Source organism: Anabrus simplex, chromosome 3, assembly GCF_040414725.1.
Source record: "Anabrus simplex isolate iqAnaSimp1 chromosome 3, ASM4041472v1, whole genome shotgun sequence".
NCBI classification, from domain to species: Eukaryota; Metazoa; Arthropoda; class Insecta; order Orthoptera; family Tettigoniidae; genus Anabrus; species Anabrus simplex.
This window is the reverse complement of record NC_090267.1, coordinates 33,113,842-33,128,647: the sequence shown is the minus strand read 5'-3', so window position 1 is coordinate 33,128,647 and position 14,806 is coordinate 33,113,842. Positions and strand designations below refer to the sequence as shown.

The window sequence follows — 14,806 nt, the reverse complement described above, 5'->3', positions numbered from 1 at the left end:
GTGTGTGACCTAACTATCCTCTCTTACCATCCAAGTTAGTTGACAGTGACTCCTCTCAACAACACATCGTACTTCAAGGCAATTGACCCTGGAGATGGTTGTTTTGCCCAAATTTACGTACCATCAAGGAGCGAAAGCTCAGGTACATCGGGCATATCATGAGAGATGAACGATTTGAACTCCAACTTATCAACAAAGGGAAAATTGAAGAACAACAATCTGTGAAGAGACGGAGAAATTCCTGGCTTAAAGACCTGCACCACTGGTATGGATGAAATCTTTTAAGCCACTATTTTGTGAGTAATCATAATCAACTGGATCACCAACCTTCGTAGGCAGACTGTGTCAGAAGAAGAATTCTTTCAAATCTATACCTGTTCAAGTAAATTTGCAAGGTACCGACAGGTACTGACATCATGCAGCGATCTGAACACAAGGGTGCACCTCAACAGTATACTACACGTGACATGGTCAGCACAGTGGCGAACATCCAGCAGAAAGCCCAGTGCGTTATGATTTGCGGAGTTTAAATATCCTGTTGCTGTTCACTGTGTATAGTGAAAAAATCCGGGACATAAACCATTTACAGGAGTGGATTGTGGCCACCGTTGCTATGGTGACATCCGACATGCTACAGTGGACATGGTGGAGTTCGATTACAGACTCACTGTGTGCAGAGCAATATCAAGTTGTTGCAAGGTATGAACAAAAACTTTGAGAGTAAGTGAACAAGTTAATGTTTCCACAACGACGCACACAAAATAATAATAACTGGATGGTGGCGGATCGGGGGGCTCGCCGGACTTGTCCGGAGGGCTTGAGGGAAATAAAATACCTCTCGCGGACCAAAAACAGGCACAGCCAGAAAACATCTTGAGGCAACCTCTGAGGCTCAATACCTTAGTTGTAACTATGAGATTGACAAAGATCAATCTCCCCATTATCTTCAACTTACTAGCATGATGGCAACGTCGTTAATGATACTACTACCCCAGGCCCTAGTATTCATACTAGGTTTTCTCGGTCATCGGATTCTGGGGGACCGAGAACATCATGCGGGAATGTATCGGAGCTTCCCAAATCTCTTCGCCCAAAGGAAAAACATTTTATTGGCACTTTAAACATCAACACGCTTCGCAAAATTGGAAAGTTGAAGCACTTAACAGACACATTAGACCAACTCAACATCCAAATTCTGGCACTCCAAGAAACTAGGTACAGTGACGAAAATCATTTTGAATCAGGAAACTATAGAATTTATAAAGGTAAACCAGCTGCCCTCCTCCCTAACAAAATATTACAATTTGGCACTGGTTTTGCAGTGAGAAATAATATCACAAATTCGGTATTATACTTTACATCTCCTTCTGAAAGAATTTCGCTAATGACAATCAAATCAGGAAACAAAGCTTATACACTAATCAATGCACATGCACCTACAAACAATTACAATCAAAAAGACCCACAGAAGGTAGATGACTTCTGGGAATTACTAGAAGAAACTACAGCCAAAGTTCCAAAACATCATGTCAAAATTCTGCTGGGGGACTTCAATGCACAAATTGGCAAAGAGAAGAAATTTAGGACCACTGTAGGACTTTACCCTGCTCACAAAAGAACCAATAAAAATGGAGAACGTTTAATTGGCTTCTGCGAGAATTTCGATCTAAAATTGATGTCAACCCATTTCCTGGCACTTCCACAAAAGAAAATGACATGGAGATCTCCGAACATGCATTTAGGAGAATTTCAACTAGACCATGTGGCTATTTCCAAGAAAAACCAAAAAGAAATTATGAACGTTAAAGTCAAAAAGAGAATTATTGACTCCGACCACCACCTATCTCTTGTTAAAGTAAAGTTTCAACCCACCAGGAAGAAAACCAAAACAATCAGAAACCCAAGAATCGACCCTGAATTTCTGAGACAGAACTCAGACAATTTCCTTGCGAATATCTCCAATGATGCTCCTTCAAACTGGCTAGAACTCAAGGACACACTCTTGAAAGCTTCACAAAACATCAGCAATCCCCCAAGGAAACGCAAACACAGGTGGTGGAATGACACCTGTGACAAGGCCATAGAAGTCAGAATTAGGTCCTGGCTAAACTGGAGTTCCCATAAAACTGATCAAAATCGTGATGAATTCTTCAAAACACAGAAACAAACCTCAAAAATCATCAGATCTGAAAAACGAAAATATGATCAAAACAGACTGGTAGAAATAGAAGAAGATTTCAAGAAAAACAATACACAGAACTTCTACAGAACATTCAGAGAAGAATTATCCAATTACCAGGCACCTAGTCTCTGTTTCAAACGTGCAGATGGGACTTTGGAAACAAGTAATAAGGGAAATTGTGAACTCCTAGCAAACCATTTCATGGACCTTTTAAACTGTGAATCTCCAAAGGAACAATTCACCTATGAAAAACCAACACCTAATCCAGATTCAGAACCCCCCACATTACAAGAAGTCAAACAAATAATCAGAGATTTAAAAGACAACAAAGCACCAGGAGAAGATGGAATAATCGCTGAAATGTTGAAAATTGGTGGTGACAAACTGGCCCAGAGTATTCAAAAAATCTTACAGGACATTTGGTTTTCTGAAGAAATTCCGGAGGATTGGAAAGGTGCATTGATTCACCCACTTCACAAGAAAGGAGACAAATCAGATATTAACAACTACAGAGGAATTTCTCTCCTCTCACTCGTATATAAAATCTTCTCTAAAGCTCTACTTAATAGATTAGAGAAACAAACAGACCACCTGATCGGAGATTATCAGGCTGGATTCCGAAAAGGGAGATCCTGCGCAGAACAAATCCTAAACCTAAAAACCATACTACAGATTCGCAAAACCAAACAAACAGTAATCACCTTTGTTGACTTCAAAAAAGCGTATGATTCCATAGATCGGCAGACCCTGTTCAACATACTAGAGGAATTTCAAGTCGACAGGAAAACGAGGGAATTGATTAAACAAACTCTGACCAACACAACATCAAAAGTTAAGTTCTTGGGAGAAATTTCTGAACCGTTCGAAATCAGAACTGGCGTCCGACAGGGAGATGGACTATCCCCACTACTATTCAATTTAGTTTTGGAAAAAGTGATTTGTGAATGGAGAAAAGAAACTAAAGGTATAAACATTGGCAGACTTCTTAAAGACAAAATTCACCTTGACTGCTTAGCTTTCGCAGATGACCTTGCGATCCTTTCGAACAACAGACAAGAAGCAATCCAATCCATAGAAAAATTGAATGAAATAGCCGCAAAAACTGGACTTCAAATTTCATTTGAAAAGACGCAGTTTATGGAAGGAACTAAATCAAGATTCGACAATCAACCATTAATCACCAATTGTGGAATAATTTCCCAAGTAGACAAATTCAAATATCTAGGTGAAATTATTCAGCCAGCAGGGTTAAATCAGGAAGCTAACAAAGAAAGAACTGCTAAACTGCAAAGGGCTTACAAAATCACATGGAACAGATACAACAAAAGATGTATATCAAAAAATGCAAAATTACGACACTACAATACAGTCATCAAACCAGAGGCACTTTATGCATCTGAAACACTGATCATTGGCGGCAGGTCACAAATGAAAAGCATTGAGAAACAAGAGAGGAAAATTCTCAGAAAAATCCTAGGACCAAAGTTCGAAAATGGAATTTGGATGAAAAAGAAACCACACGAAATTTTTCAATTCACAGAAAAAATCACAGATACCATCAGAAAGAGACGACTAAAATTCTACGGACACCTACACAGAATGGATAACAACAGGCTGACAAAGAAAATTCTAAATCTAGCTCTAATCCTGAAAATCCGCAACAACTGGTTAGCAGAAATTCATGAAGATCTACAAGAAATGGGTATTGAGGACGAAACCATTCAAGATAGAATGAAATTTAGAAGCTTAGTAAACAAACATAAATTTGCAGAGAAACCGACAAGAAAAAATACAGGCTGGACAGAAACACGCAGAAAGGAACACAGTGAAAAAATGAAGAGATATTGGGAAGAAAAGAAGAAGAAACATTGTGCAAAATAAGTTCAAACGCGCTCCACAGCTGGGCACAACGAATTAAAAAAAAAAAATAAATAAATAAATAATAATAATAATAATAATAATAATAATAATAATAATAATAATAATAATAATCGTAAAATAATAATAAATTGAGCTCGATACTTGCATTATTTACCCAGGGGTAAGAGAATATTGTTTTCAAGTTATACCTGTTTATCACACTTGCGTCAAAGTGTCGAAAGTTATTTATTCACATCTATTTACAAATTAACACATACATAACCTTAATGACAGTATCACAAACAAAACACTTCGCTCTGAGAACATCAACAAAGCTGCCATTTGTTTTCTGCTAGTAGTTTTACGTTGCACCGACACAGATAGGTCTTATGATGACGATAGGAGAGGAAAGGCCTAGAAGTTGGAAGAAAGCGGCCATGGTCTTAAGGTACAGCCCCAGCATTTGCCTGGTGTGAAAATGGGAAACCACGGAAAACCATCATCAGAGCTGCTGACAGTGGGATTCAAACCCACTATCTCCTGGATTCAAGCTCACAGCTGCGTGCTTCTAATCGCACGGCCAACTCGCCCGGTAAGCCGCCATTTTGAACAACTACCGATCACTTCAACATGGAGACTGCAACCACTGCATGTCACAACACACGAGGTCACAAGTATATTCTTGCTGCACTATAACTCCACTAAACAAGAACTCGTCGTTACCATCAAGACTACCTCCTTACATATGTACCTGACCAGGCTTCTAGAAAGCTACATTATAAAAAAAAATACCTTCTTGAAAATTCTAGAGTGCCTAGCAACATAATTATAATGTACAGAATATTCTACCATCATCTAGTGCCTTCCTGGAAGTTATAGTGTGTTTCAAAATTACGTAGCAGATTACAAATTATACATACAGGTAAGAATAAATTATATAATTTTAATTTACAGGTATTTACATTAACTGAACTCATATAAATATTTATGTACAGCACGTTTCATGACATAACCACACACACAATAAGATCATTCGACTATGTAAATAATAATAATAATAATAATAATAATAATAATAATAATAATAATAATAATAATAATAATAATAATAATAAATCGAGCTCGATACTTGCATTATTTATCCAGGGGTGAGAGAATATTGTTTTCAAGTTCTGTTTATTACACTTGCGTCAAAGTGTCGAAAGAAAGTATTGGTTTATCTTTACTAGTTTGTGTAATATGACTATTTAAAATCAGGTCCACCTCTTTCGATGACCCTTTATTATAGGGGTCCATAAGTTCACGTTATGGATGTCTTATCCCTCAGTCCTGTTTCTTGATACGGGGTCCGGGATAAGGCAAGATGACCTGATAAAGTATGTTTTTTCAGCCGAATGCCGTTCCTATCACCAACCTCAGTTGAGGAGCTAATGAAGATAAATTATAGTGAGTGAAACTAGGTAAGGAGGAGGAAGGAATCAGCTGTGGCATATAAATAAGAATTGTCTCGGTAATATCCTGGAAGAGAAAATGGGAAACCACAGAAAATCATTCTAAGAATAGCATTCTCATCCATCTCCCGAATGCAGAGCCTATCTCCATAGCTGTATAGAGTTTAAGTATTCGGCCACTCCACTCTGTTAAGTTCACCATTTATGAAAGAAAAAAAGAAGGAAGCTTCCAGTTTTACAGACATTATGATATCTTGATCATAGCCACAAGAACTTCAATTCCTTGAGGAATCTTAACTATAGGGATGTGATTTTTCAATGGCAGGGATTCAAACTAAACTTGTCTTGATGAGAAGTAAGCCACTTGGCTATTGAGACCCCGCCCCCCACACTTACAACATACACTGCCGAGCAAAAAAAAAAAAAAAAAAAAGCAACACCTCAAGATATTTGAGAAACTGTGATAAAATATAAATTTTAACATTTCTCGTACCCTCCTATGAAACTTCTTACTATGTATTTGATCTTAAGAAATGTTATCAAAGATTGTTGAATGGAATGAACTCAACAACAGGCACTAATAACAAACAATAGACCATCCCAAAGGTATAGTGCTCTGCAGTGAAAGTTACCGCCTATCACAAGAATGCACGTCTTTGTTTCCATACCTTCATTGTTACCTCCAAGTGTGATGGAGGGAATTCTCTGACCCTCTAATCAGTATTAGACAGCACTTACACTACTTACAGCAGAGTGCTACTGGGTGAAGATGCCTCTGAGCTCAGAAGATGCCGCTAGGGCAGTAGCGTTAGTAGAGGATGGGCGCAGCTTGCGTTACATAGCTGCGTTGTTACACTGCTCTCCATCAACCATTTCACATACCATTCAGTGGGTTCATACACTCGCAGGCCAGGATCTGGTAGGAGAAGGTCAACTTCTGCAAAGGATGACCAATTCTTGCGCCTTCAAATTCTGCGTGACCGGAAGTAGGCTTGAACAGGTACGAGGTGTGAATGTCAGTGAGTGGACAGTGGGAGGAGGTTACATGATGCTCAACTCTACTCCAGAAGACCTGCTAATGGCCCAGATCTTACACGTCAGCATTGACAGAATCGTTTACGTTTCACAAGAGATCATTAGGATTGGCTTGATGAACAGTGGGGGACAGTTCTTTTCACGGATGTATCTCAGTTTAGCCTCAGGTGCCCAGATGGACGAGAAAGGGTGTGGAGGAGACGTGGAGAAAGGTATTCCCAATGCAACTTTTCTTCATGGATGCCTTTCAATGGCGGTTCTGTAATGGTGTGGAGAGGCATCTCCTTGGCTGTTCGAACAGAACTCATCTTCGTGGAAGGCGGGTCGCTTACGGCCTGTCGCTACTTTGAAGAAATCCTTGACTTTCATGTTGCAAGACGTGTCCTTCAGTACCTCGAGGATGTAGGGATCCAACTGATGCAATGGCCTACACGCAGTCCGGATCTTAATCTGATTGAGCTTATATGGGATGTTTTGGGAAGAAAAGTGCATAGTCATTGTCCAGAGACTATGCAGGAGCTGCGGAAAGTCTTCAAGAAGAATGGGAGCTCATTCCTCAAGAGAACATTGCAGCACTCATCAGGAGTAAGCCTCAAAGGATGGAAGCTGTGATTCGTACCAGAGGTGGCAACACACCTTTCTGAAAGTGTATGTTATAGTACAAAAATAACTGTAACTTTTGAGTGAAAGGAAATTAAAATTAACTGTCCTTAAACAATATTAAATTTTGATACACACAAGGGATTTTTAGCAATTCATGTATCCTTTTGTATAATTTCCTGTAAAATCCCATTTCTCTCAATGAAAATTGCTCTGGATATCACATTAGTATTGTGTTAAGTGACAGTGATAAAGATAACAACAACCCACACAAGTTAGTTATTAATTTTAATAAAATAAATCACTCTCTTTGAAAAATTCTGAAGTGTTGCGATTTCTTTTTTGCTTGGCAGTGTAGAAAGACTCTGAGATAAGATTATATATTCACCTGAAATTGATCAAAGCACCCATTTTCTCGGGCAAATCGTTCCAGTACAGTACCGTCACAGTGCAAGAGGCTCAATACTTTGCGCATGATTTGTGCTAGCTTTAGGTCTGTCCAAAGAGGGCGTCCCAATGCCAGCTCGGCAAGGACAACTCCAAGTGACCAGACATCCACTTTGGGTCCAGATCGAGTAGTACGACCACCTAAGAAGACTTCTGGAGCAGTGTACTTGGGATATCTATAATGACACAATACACAATATATATGAGTCAGTCTGCAATGTCATGAAGGAGAAGAGGTTCAAACGATAGGACTAAAAAATCATTAGAATATTTTAAAATTTTATTGCCTAAGAGATCTAAGGACTTGTGAATTCTTGCTGGCTAAACTGCTTCTTTTTCTACTAGAGACTGGTAACCAGTAACGATCTGTAGACTGTTCACAGCAGGTCACAGGAGATCATTTGACAACCCAATGATTTTCAATGCAGATTTGACCTAATTCAGACCATCTGACATGATTTCAGCTGAGGATATTTGTTCATCTTGCGATTCACTCGAAGTGTTAACCAGATATCCACTTTCCTAAACGATTTCTGACATTAGAAGTCACAATATTAAGTTTCAGCCTGAAGATTCTTCACACCCTCTGATCATTTAAGGTTTTCTGGGAACTGAGAGTTATTCCTGAGTTGACTTTATTCATGATGATATTTTAGTGAAAATAAACATTTTCTGAACTCAGCCCATCTGCACTATGGATCAGAAGCTGGAGCAATAGGTTCTGAAAACATTTCCTGTTTGGTTCCACTGCAACTTCTAAGGAAACTCCTCCACACAGAGTTACTGGAAACTTAAGTAAATCAGGTAATATATTTTGCAGCTCAAGGCTTACCAAGTAGTCACTGATAGTATGATCTGCTCCATTACTGTAGCAGGAATACACCTAGCCTAGACTGTACAATCTATGTAATGCTCCATATCTACAGCTTTTTGTTTAAAACTAGCTGAAGATAACCTGCTTCAGTGGGTATGTTGTACACCCCTGCAGTATTCACTATATAATACAGAAGACATGCATTAAAAGTCCACCCTTTGTCAATTTCTTCTTTTACTTTTATTCTTTTTTCATAAAAAATACATACACTGATATACACTACATTTGATGTCTCATTGTCTGGCACCAGCACAAACAGATTTTCTGCTAGTTCGACAAGGGAGAAAGGAATGTAGAGCTGACCACGTGTGAAATAGGAATCCTTCAAATCAACTTCACAATAATGTATAACGTTTGACCCTGAGCCTTACTGATAGTCATACTGTAATCTAATCTCCCTGTAAATTGTAACAGCTTGAAACAAAATGACAAATCATTTGAGATCAATGGAATTCTTGGTATGAAAACCAATTTTCCTTTTTCTTTGCCAGTTAGGATTACTGTCTTTGTGATATTGTGAAGGATCTGCTTCATATTCAAGAATTACAGAAAATACAGTTGTATTCGTGCAGCAAAGAAGGTTCAAAGGAGGACATTCCAGGAATCATTATGAACAAGTGGAGTGTGTATGTGAGGATCTTCAAAAGGCTGAAGTATTCAGTCAGCACTATGTAAAGATTGTTGGTTACAAGGATAATGTCCACATAGAAGAGGTGAGTAATACTAAAGATGTATTAAAATTTACCTATGATAACAATGACATTTACAGTGAGATACAAAAGTTGAAAACTAGAAAAGCAGCTGGATTAGATAAGATTTCCGGGGATATACTAAAGGCAATGGGTTGGGATATAGTGCCATATCTGAAATACTTATTTGATTATTGTTTGGTTGAAGAAGCTATAACAAATGAATGGAGAGTTGCTATAGTAGCCCCTGTGTATAAAGGAAAGGGTGATAGACATAGAGCTGAAAATTACTGGCCAGTCAGTTTGACATGCATTGCATGTAAGCTTTGGGAAAGCATTCTTTCTGATTATATTAGACATGTTTGCAAAAATTAATAACTGGTTTGACAGAAGGCAGTTTGGGTTTAGGAAAGGTTATTCCACTGAAGCTCAGCTTGTAGGATTTCAGCAAGATATAGCAGATATCCTGGATTCAGGAGGCCAAATGGACTGTATTGCGATTGACCTATCTAAGGCATTTGATAGGGTAGATCATGGAAGACTACTGGCAAAAATGAGTGCTGTTGGACTAGAAAAAAGAGTGACTGAATGGGTTGCTATATTTCTAGAAAATAGAACTCAGAGAATTAGAGTAGGAGAAGCTTTATCTGACCCAGTAATAATTAAGAGGGGAATTCCTCAAGGCAGTATTATTGGACCTTTATGTTTTATTATATACATTAATGATATGTGTAAAGAAGTGGAATCAGAGATAAGGCTGTTTGCAGATGATGTTATTCTGTACAGAATAATAAATAAGTTACAAGATTGTGAGCGGCTACAGGGTGACCTCGATAGTGCTGTGAGATGGACGGTAAGCAATGGAATGATGATAAACGGGTTAAAAGTCAGGTTGTGAGTTTCACAAATAGGAAAAGTCCCCTCAGTTTTAATTACCGCATTGATGGGGTGAAAGTTCCTTTTGGGGATCATTGTAAGTACATAGGTGTTAAGATAAGAAAAGACCTTCATTGGGGTAATCACAAATATGATTGTTAATAAAGGGTACAGATCTCTGCACACGGTTATGAGGGTATTTAGGGGTTGTAGTAAGGATGTAAAGGAGAGGGCATACATGTCTCTAGTAAGACCCGAACTAGAGTATGGTTCCAGTGTATGGGACCCTCACCAGGATTACTTGATTCAAGAAATGGAACTGGAAAAAATCCAATGAAAACCAGCTCGATTTGTTCTGGGTGATTTCCGACAAAAGAGTAGCGTTACAAAAATGTTGCAAAGTTTGGACTGGGAAGACTTGGGAGAAAGGAGACGAGCTGCTCGATTAAGTGGTATGTTCCGAGCTGTCAGTGGAGAGATGGCATGGGAGGAGATCAGTAGACGAATAAGTTTGAATGGCGTCTTTAAAAGTAGGAAAGATCGCAATATGAAGATGAAGTTGGAATTCAAGAGGACAAATTGGGGCAAATATTTGTTTATAGGAAGCGGAGTTAGGAATCGGAATAACTTACCAAGGGCGATGTTCAATAATTTTCCAATTTCTTTGCGATCATGTAAGAAAAGGCTAGGAAAACAACACATAGGGAATCTGCCACCTGGGCGACTGCCCTAAATGGAGATCAGTAGTGAATGATTGAACTGTTCTGAGACCACCATACTCTTGCAAGATAAATCAAAGATGGTACATAAAACCAAGGAGTACACATCATAGCCATCTAGAGAACATTCTCACTCCGGTCCTTCCAGTACATTCTCACTCATATTAATACATTCAATTACGAATGTCAGCCAATTTCAAGCCCCATACCTCCTACACCACCACACCTACAGACACACAACCTACCAAATCACTACAGCTACCGACACACAATTATAATGCATGGTGAGAGACTCGAGTCTATTACCGCATATCAACACCAGTGGTGTGCAGTAAATAGTTGTGGCAGCAAGGTGAAATATACAAACACACGTCTATTTTTTATATGTAGTTGGTCACTTTCAACCCCGATATATACCACACCACCACATCTACCAACATTCAACCACCATAGTCCGTGATGAGAAACTCGAGGCTAGTAACACACAAAACACCAGCGGTCTGCGGTGGGTGGTTTTGGCTGCAAGGTGAAATATACAAACACACACATCTATTTATATATATTTCAATTTTGATATTACAGTAGAACCTCATTAATCTGCCACTAGTCCAGACTTCGCTTAATCCGGACTGCCATTTAATAATAATATATAAATGCAATCACAGAATAAAGTTAAGTTACGAGCGCAATGTTGTAAACTACGCAGAGAAGGAGATAGCTGAAGGTGTGATTGTTGTAGAAAACTCTAAGACGGATGAATGTGAATGTGACCAGGATGAAGGATGAAGCTGGTGATAATACTGTATTCATCATCATCATCATCATCATTTCCCTTTATCCAGCTGTAGCCGGGTAGGGGCAAATATGGTTCCTCTCCACTTTCTTCGGTCTTTCCACCACTCCTCCTCCAACACTGTGTCCCAGTCCAGGTTTCTTTCTATAATGCTGCGTTGGATGGTATCCTTCCATCTCAATTGTGGTCGTCCACGGCCTCTCCTTCCTTGGATTTGCATTTCCATCACTTTTTTTGGCATTCTTTCGTCGCTCATACGCTTTATGTGCCCAAACCATCTTAGTCGGCTCTTCTCTATTCTATCATTCATTTTTTCCACTCCAATTTCTTCACAGATTTTCTCATTCCTTATTTTGTCTCTTCTACTCTTCTGTATCACACTCCTCAAGAACTTCATTTCGGCTGCCTGTATTCGACTCTCATCCTTCTTTGTCATTGTCCAAGTTTCTGCTCCATAAGTTGTTATGGGTACGTAATACATCTTGTACATAGTATCCTTTGCTTCCGTTGGCACATCTTTGTCCCATAACATGTTTCTTACACTATGATAGAAACAACTTCCAGCTTGAATCCTTTTACTAATCTCAGCATCCAGTCGAGCATTCTCCATTAATTCACTCCCCAGGTATTTAAACGTTTCCACTACTTCCAGGGGCTTGTCTGCAAGTCTAATCTGACCTTTCCCTTCTTTCTCCCCTCTAGGTATAACAAGAGTTTTACTCTTTTCTACACTTATTTTCAATCCACATTCTTCGATCTTCCCATTCACCACATTCAACTGTTCTTGAACTTTCCTGTCATCTTCTACCCAAATCACAATATCATCTGCAAATAACATCATGTTCATTTCTCTTCCTCCATATGCTGTTTTTGCTGTTCTCATGATGTCATCCATTACTATTGTAAACAGGATTGGTGATAGAACACTTCCCTGTCTCAGCCCACTAGTTATTTTGAACCAACTTGTCCTGCCAACTTGTGTTTGCACGCAACTACAACATTCCTTATACAATGCCATGATCATTTTTATTAATCCCTGTCCAATTCCCTTTTGCACCAGACTGTCCCAAGCTTTCTTCCTGGTGACACTGTCATATGCCTTTTCAATGTCAATGAATGTCATCACCATATCATTCCCGTACTCCCAATGCTTTTCCATTAGTTGTCTCATAATGAAAATGGGCTCTATTGTTGACCTTCCACTTTTGAAACCAAACTGATTTTCCTGTATCTGATTCTCAACCCTCAACCTTATTCTACTTTCCAGTATCCTTTCCATTATCTTAGCAACATGGGGTATTAGAGTAATTCCCCTGTAGTTCTTCAAAACTTTCTTATCGCCTTTCTTGAAAATTGGGATGATTATTCCTTTTTGCCAATCCCCAGGGACCTCCTTATTTTCCCAGACATTCCTGAGAACCCGATATGTCCACTGCAAGCCTACAGCTCCAGCTGCCTTTATCATCTCCTCAGGTAGCAGGTAGGCAGGTAGCAGGTAGGGACCCTCTTCGGAGGCAGCCCTACCCAGGGAGCCCTGCCTATGTGAGTCCCGGAGCACACTGACCCGGTGTGTAACATCTGGTATGGGTCCCAGCTCAGGATTACGAGTGAAGACCTCAACGGCATCTACGGAGGAGATGGCGGAAGGGGCATACCCGTAGCGTCTGTACTCCAGAGGAGCGGCTACGAAAGGCGTCTGTCTCCATGTTAGCGGCAGCATAATTTTGAACCTGGCAGTAGGTATAAAATGCCTTTGGGTGTGGCGACCCCATCGTAACAATAGCCTATATGGACAAAGCAGATATGGTGCCTCAGAAAAGGTTAGGGCGTCCCCTGCTAAAAGCGACGCACAGCTCTTCAGGTGCTGGAGGAACTGTGAAAAATGGGCAACCAGCACCAAACTACATCAAAATAATACTGTATTAACACTAAGAAAAGACTTAGCAAAATTAAGGACTATGTAAATATTGTCATTTGAGGCATCTGTGTGAGTTAATTATTAAAGAAATTAATGTCAAAGGAACAAAACAAAAAGATCAGCAGTTTCTTCAAACTAGTAAGAGTGACAACTGTGATTAACAAAAGTGTACTTTGATTGCCATGTTCTAATTCTGTACTGCACTACTTATTCTGTATTTTGGAGGGCCTAATAATGTATTGCATTATACCTTGCATACTAAATAAACTTTGTATTTCTAAAATTTAAAATACTGTACTGTACACATTCTTTTCTCGGAACAGAGTATTTAAATATGTACCTTGGCTCATTTGACAAGTTATTTTGTTTGATCCAGACTTTCATTAATTTGGACAACCCAGAGTCCCAATTAGTCCGGATTAATGGGGTTCTACTGTACTTTCATTTTGAGTATACTCGAATTTGTGACAATGTCGTTACACTAAGATGTATGAAGTTTAGATACTGGTACTGCTGATCCAAGACTAATATTGCTGGTGAAAATGTTTTCCTTTGTTGCCATTGATGCAACTGATGCCATTGAGATTTTCTTCTGATGACGCAGAGCACAGTTCTCTGCGAAACGTAAAGAATTTCATGTTATTTTCTTGACACGGCATAAGCCCAAAAGCCTATACAGTATCACGTCTATAATGTTTTCCTTTGTCATAAATCCTGTTTTGCCAGTGCTATCCTTCACTTCACTTCACTTCCATGAAAAATCTACTGTTCTCTGTGATGATGCTGCCAAGATGACAGAATTGTTTCACCTGATCAATTTTGATGTCAAACAATTTTTATACTGTCATTGATTTCAATATTTTTTTGTACTGTCATTGCTTACACCTTTTTTTATTCACTAGGATTTTAGAACAAACTTACTGGATCAACATGGGGTGCTTGAATCCACCCTGTGTACATCGGCACTAGGTTTGGTACAACAGCTGAGTACTGCTCTGCAGTTTGGCTGAACAGCCCTCATACCAAGAAGATGACACAATGTCCAGCCAAAATATACAAACTATTACTGGTACAATCAAATCCACCCACACTTCTTTTTTGGTTGCCCATACTGAGTCATACTGAGCTCCCAGAATAAGAAGGCTCAATAATCTGATCAGAGAATACTCCCATGAACAGAGCTGTTTCCATTCACAATGACATAACTGTTGGATTCCAACGTCTCAAATCTAGATCACAATAAGTTCAAACAGCACACGGATTATAGCCACAAACTAGAGGGAAAAAATCAGTACAGCTCTATGGATATTGCAAGCTTATTTGATATCAATCATCCTCAGTCTGGTTTAATTTATCAGGGAA

At 39.1% G+C, this 14,806-nt stretch overlaps 1 protein-coding gene across 3 annotated transcripts in view; it reads right to left on the bottom strand.

The window, feature by feature from the left end:
* Window positions 1-14,806, bottom strand: part of LOC136866975 (TBC domain-containing protein kinase-like protein) — a 107,998-nt gene that overhangs the window by 79,468 nt on the left and 13,724 nt on the right. For all 3 annotated transcript variants that reach the window (XM_068226984.1, XM_068226983.1, XM_068226985.1), the window contains exon 4: window positions 7,517-7,751. In XM_068226984.1, the coding sequence (XP_068083085.1) occupies window positions 7,517-7,751 (235 nt within the window). The remainder of the gene's footprint in view (window positions 1-7,516; window positions 7,752-14,806) is intronic.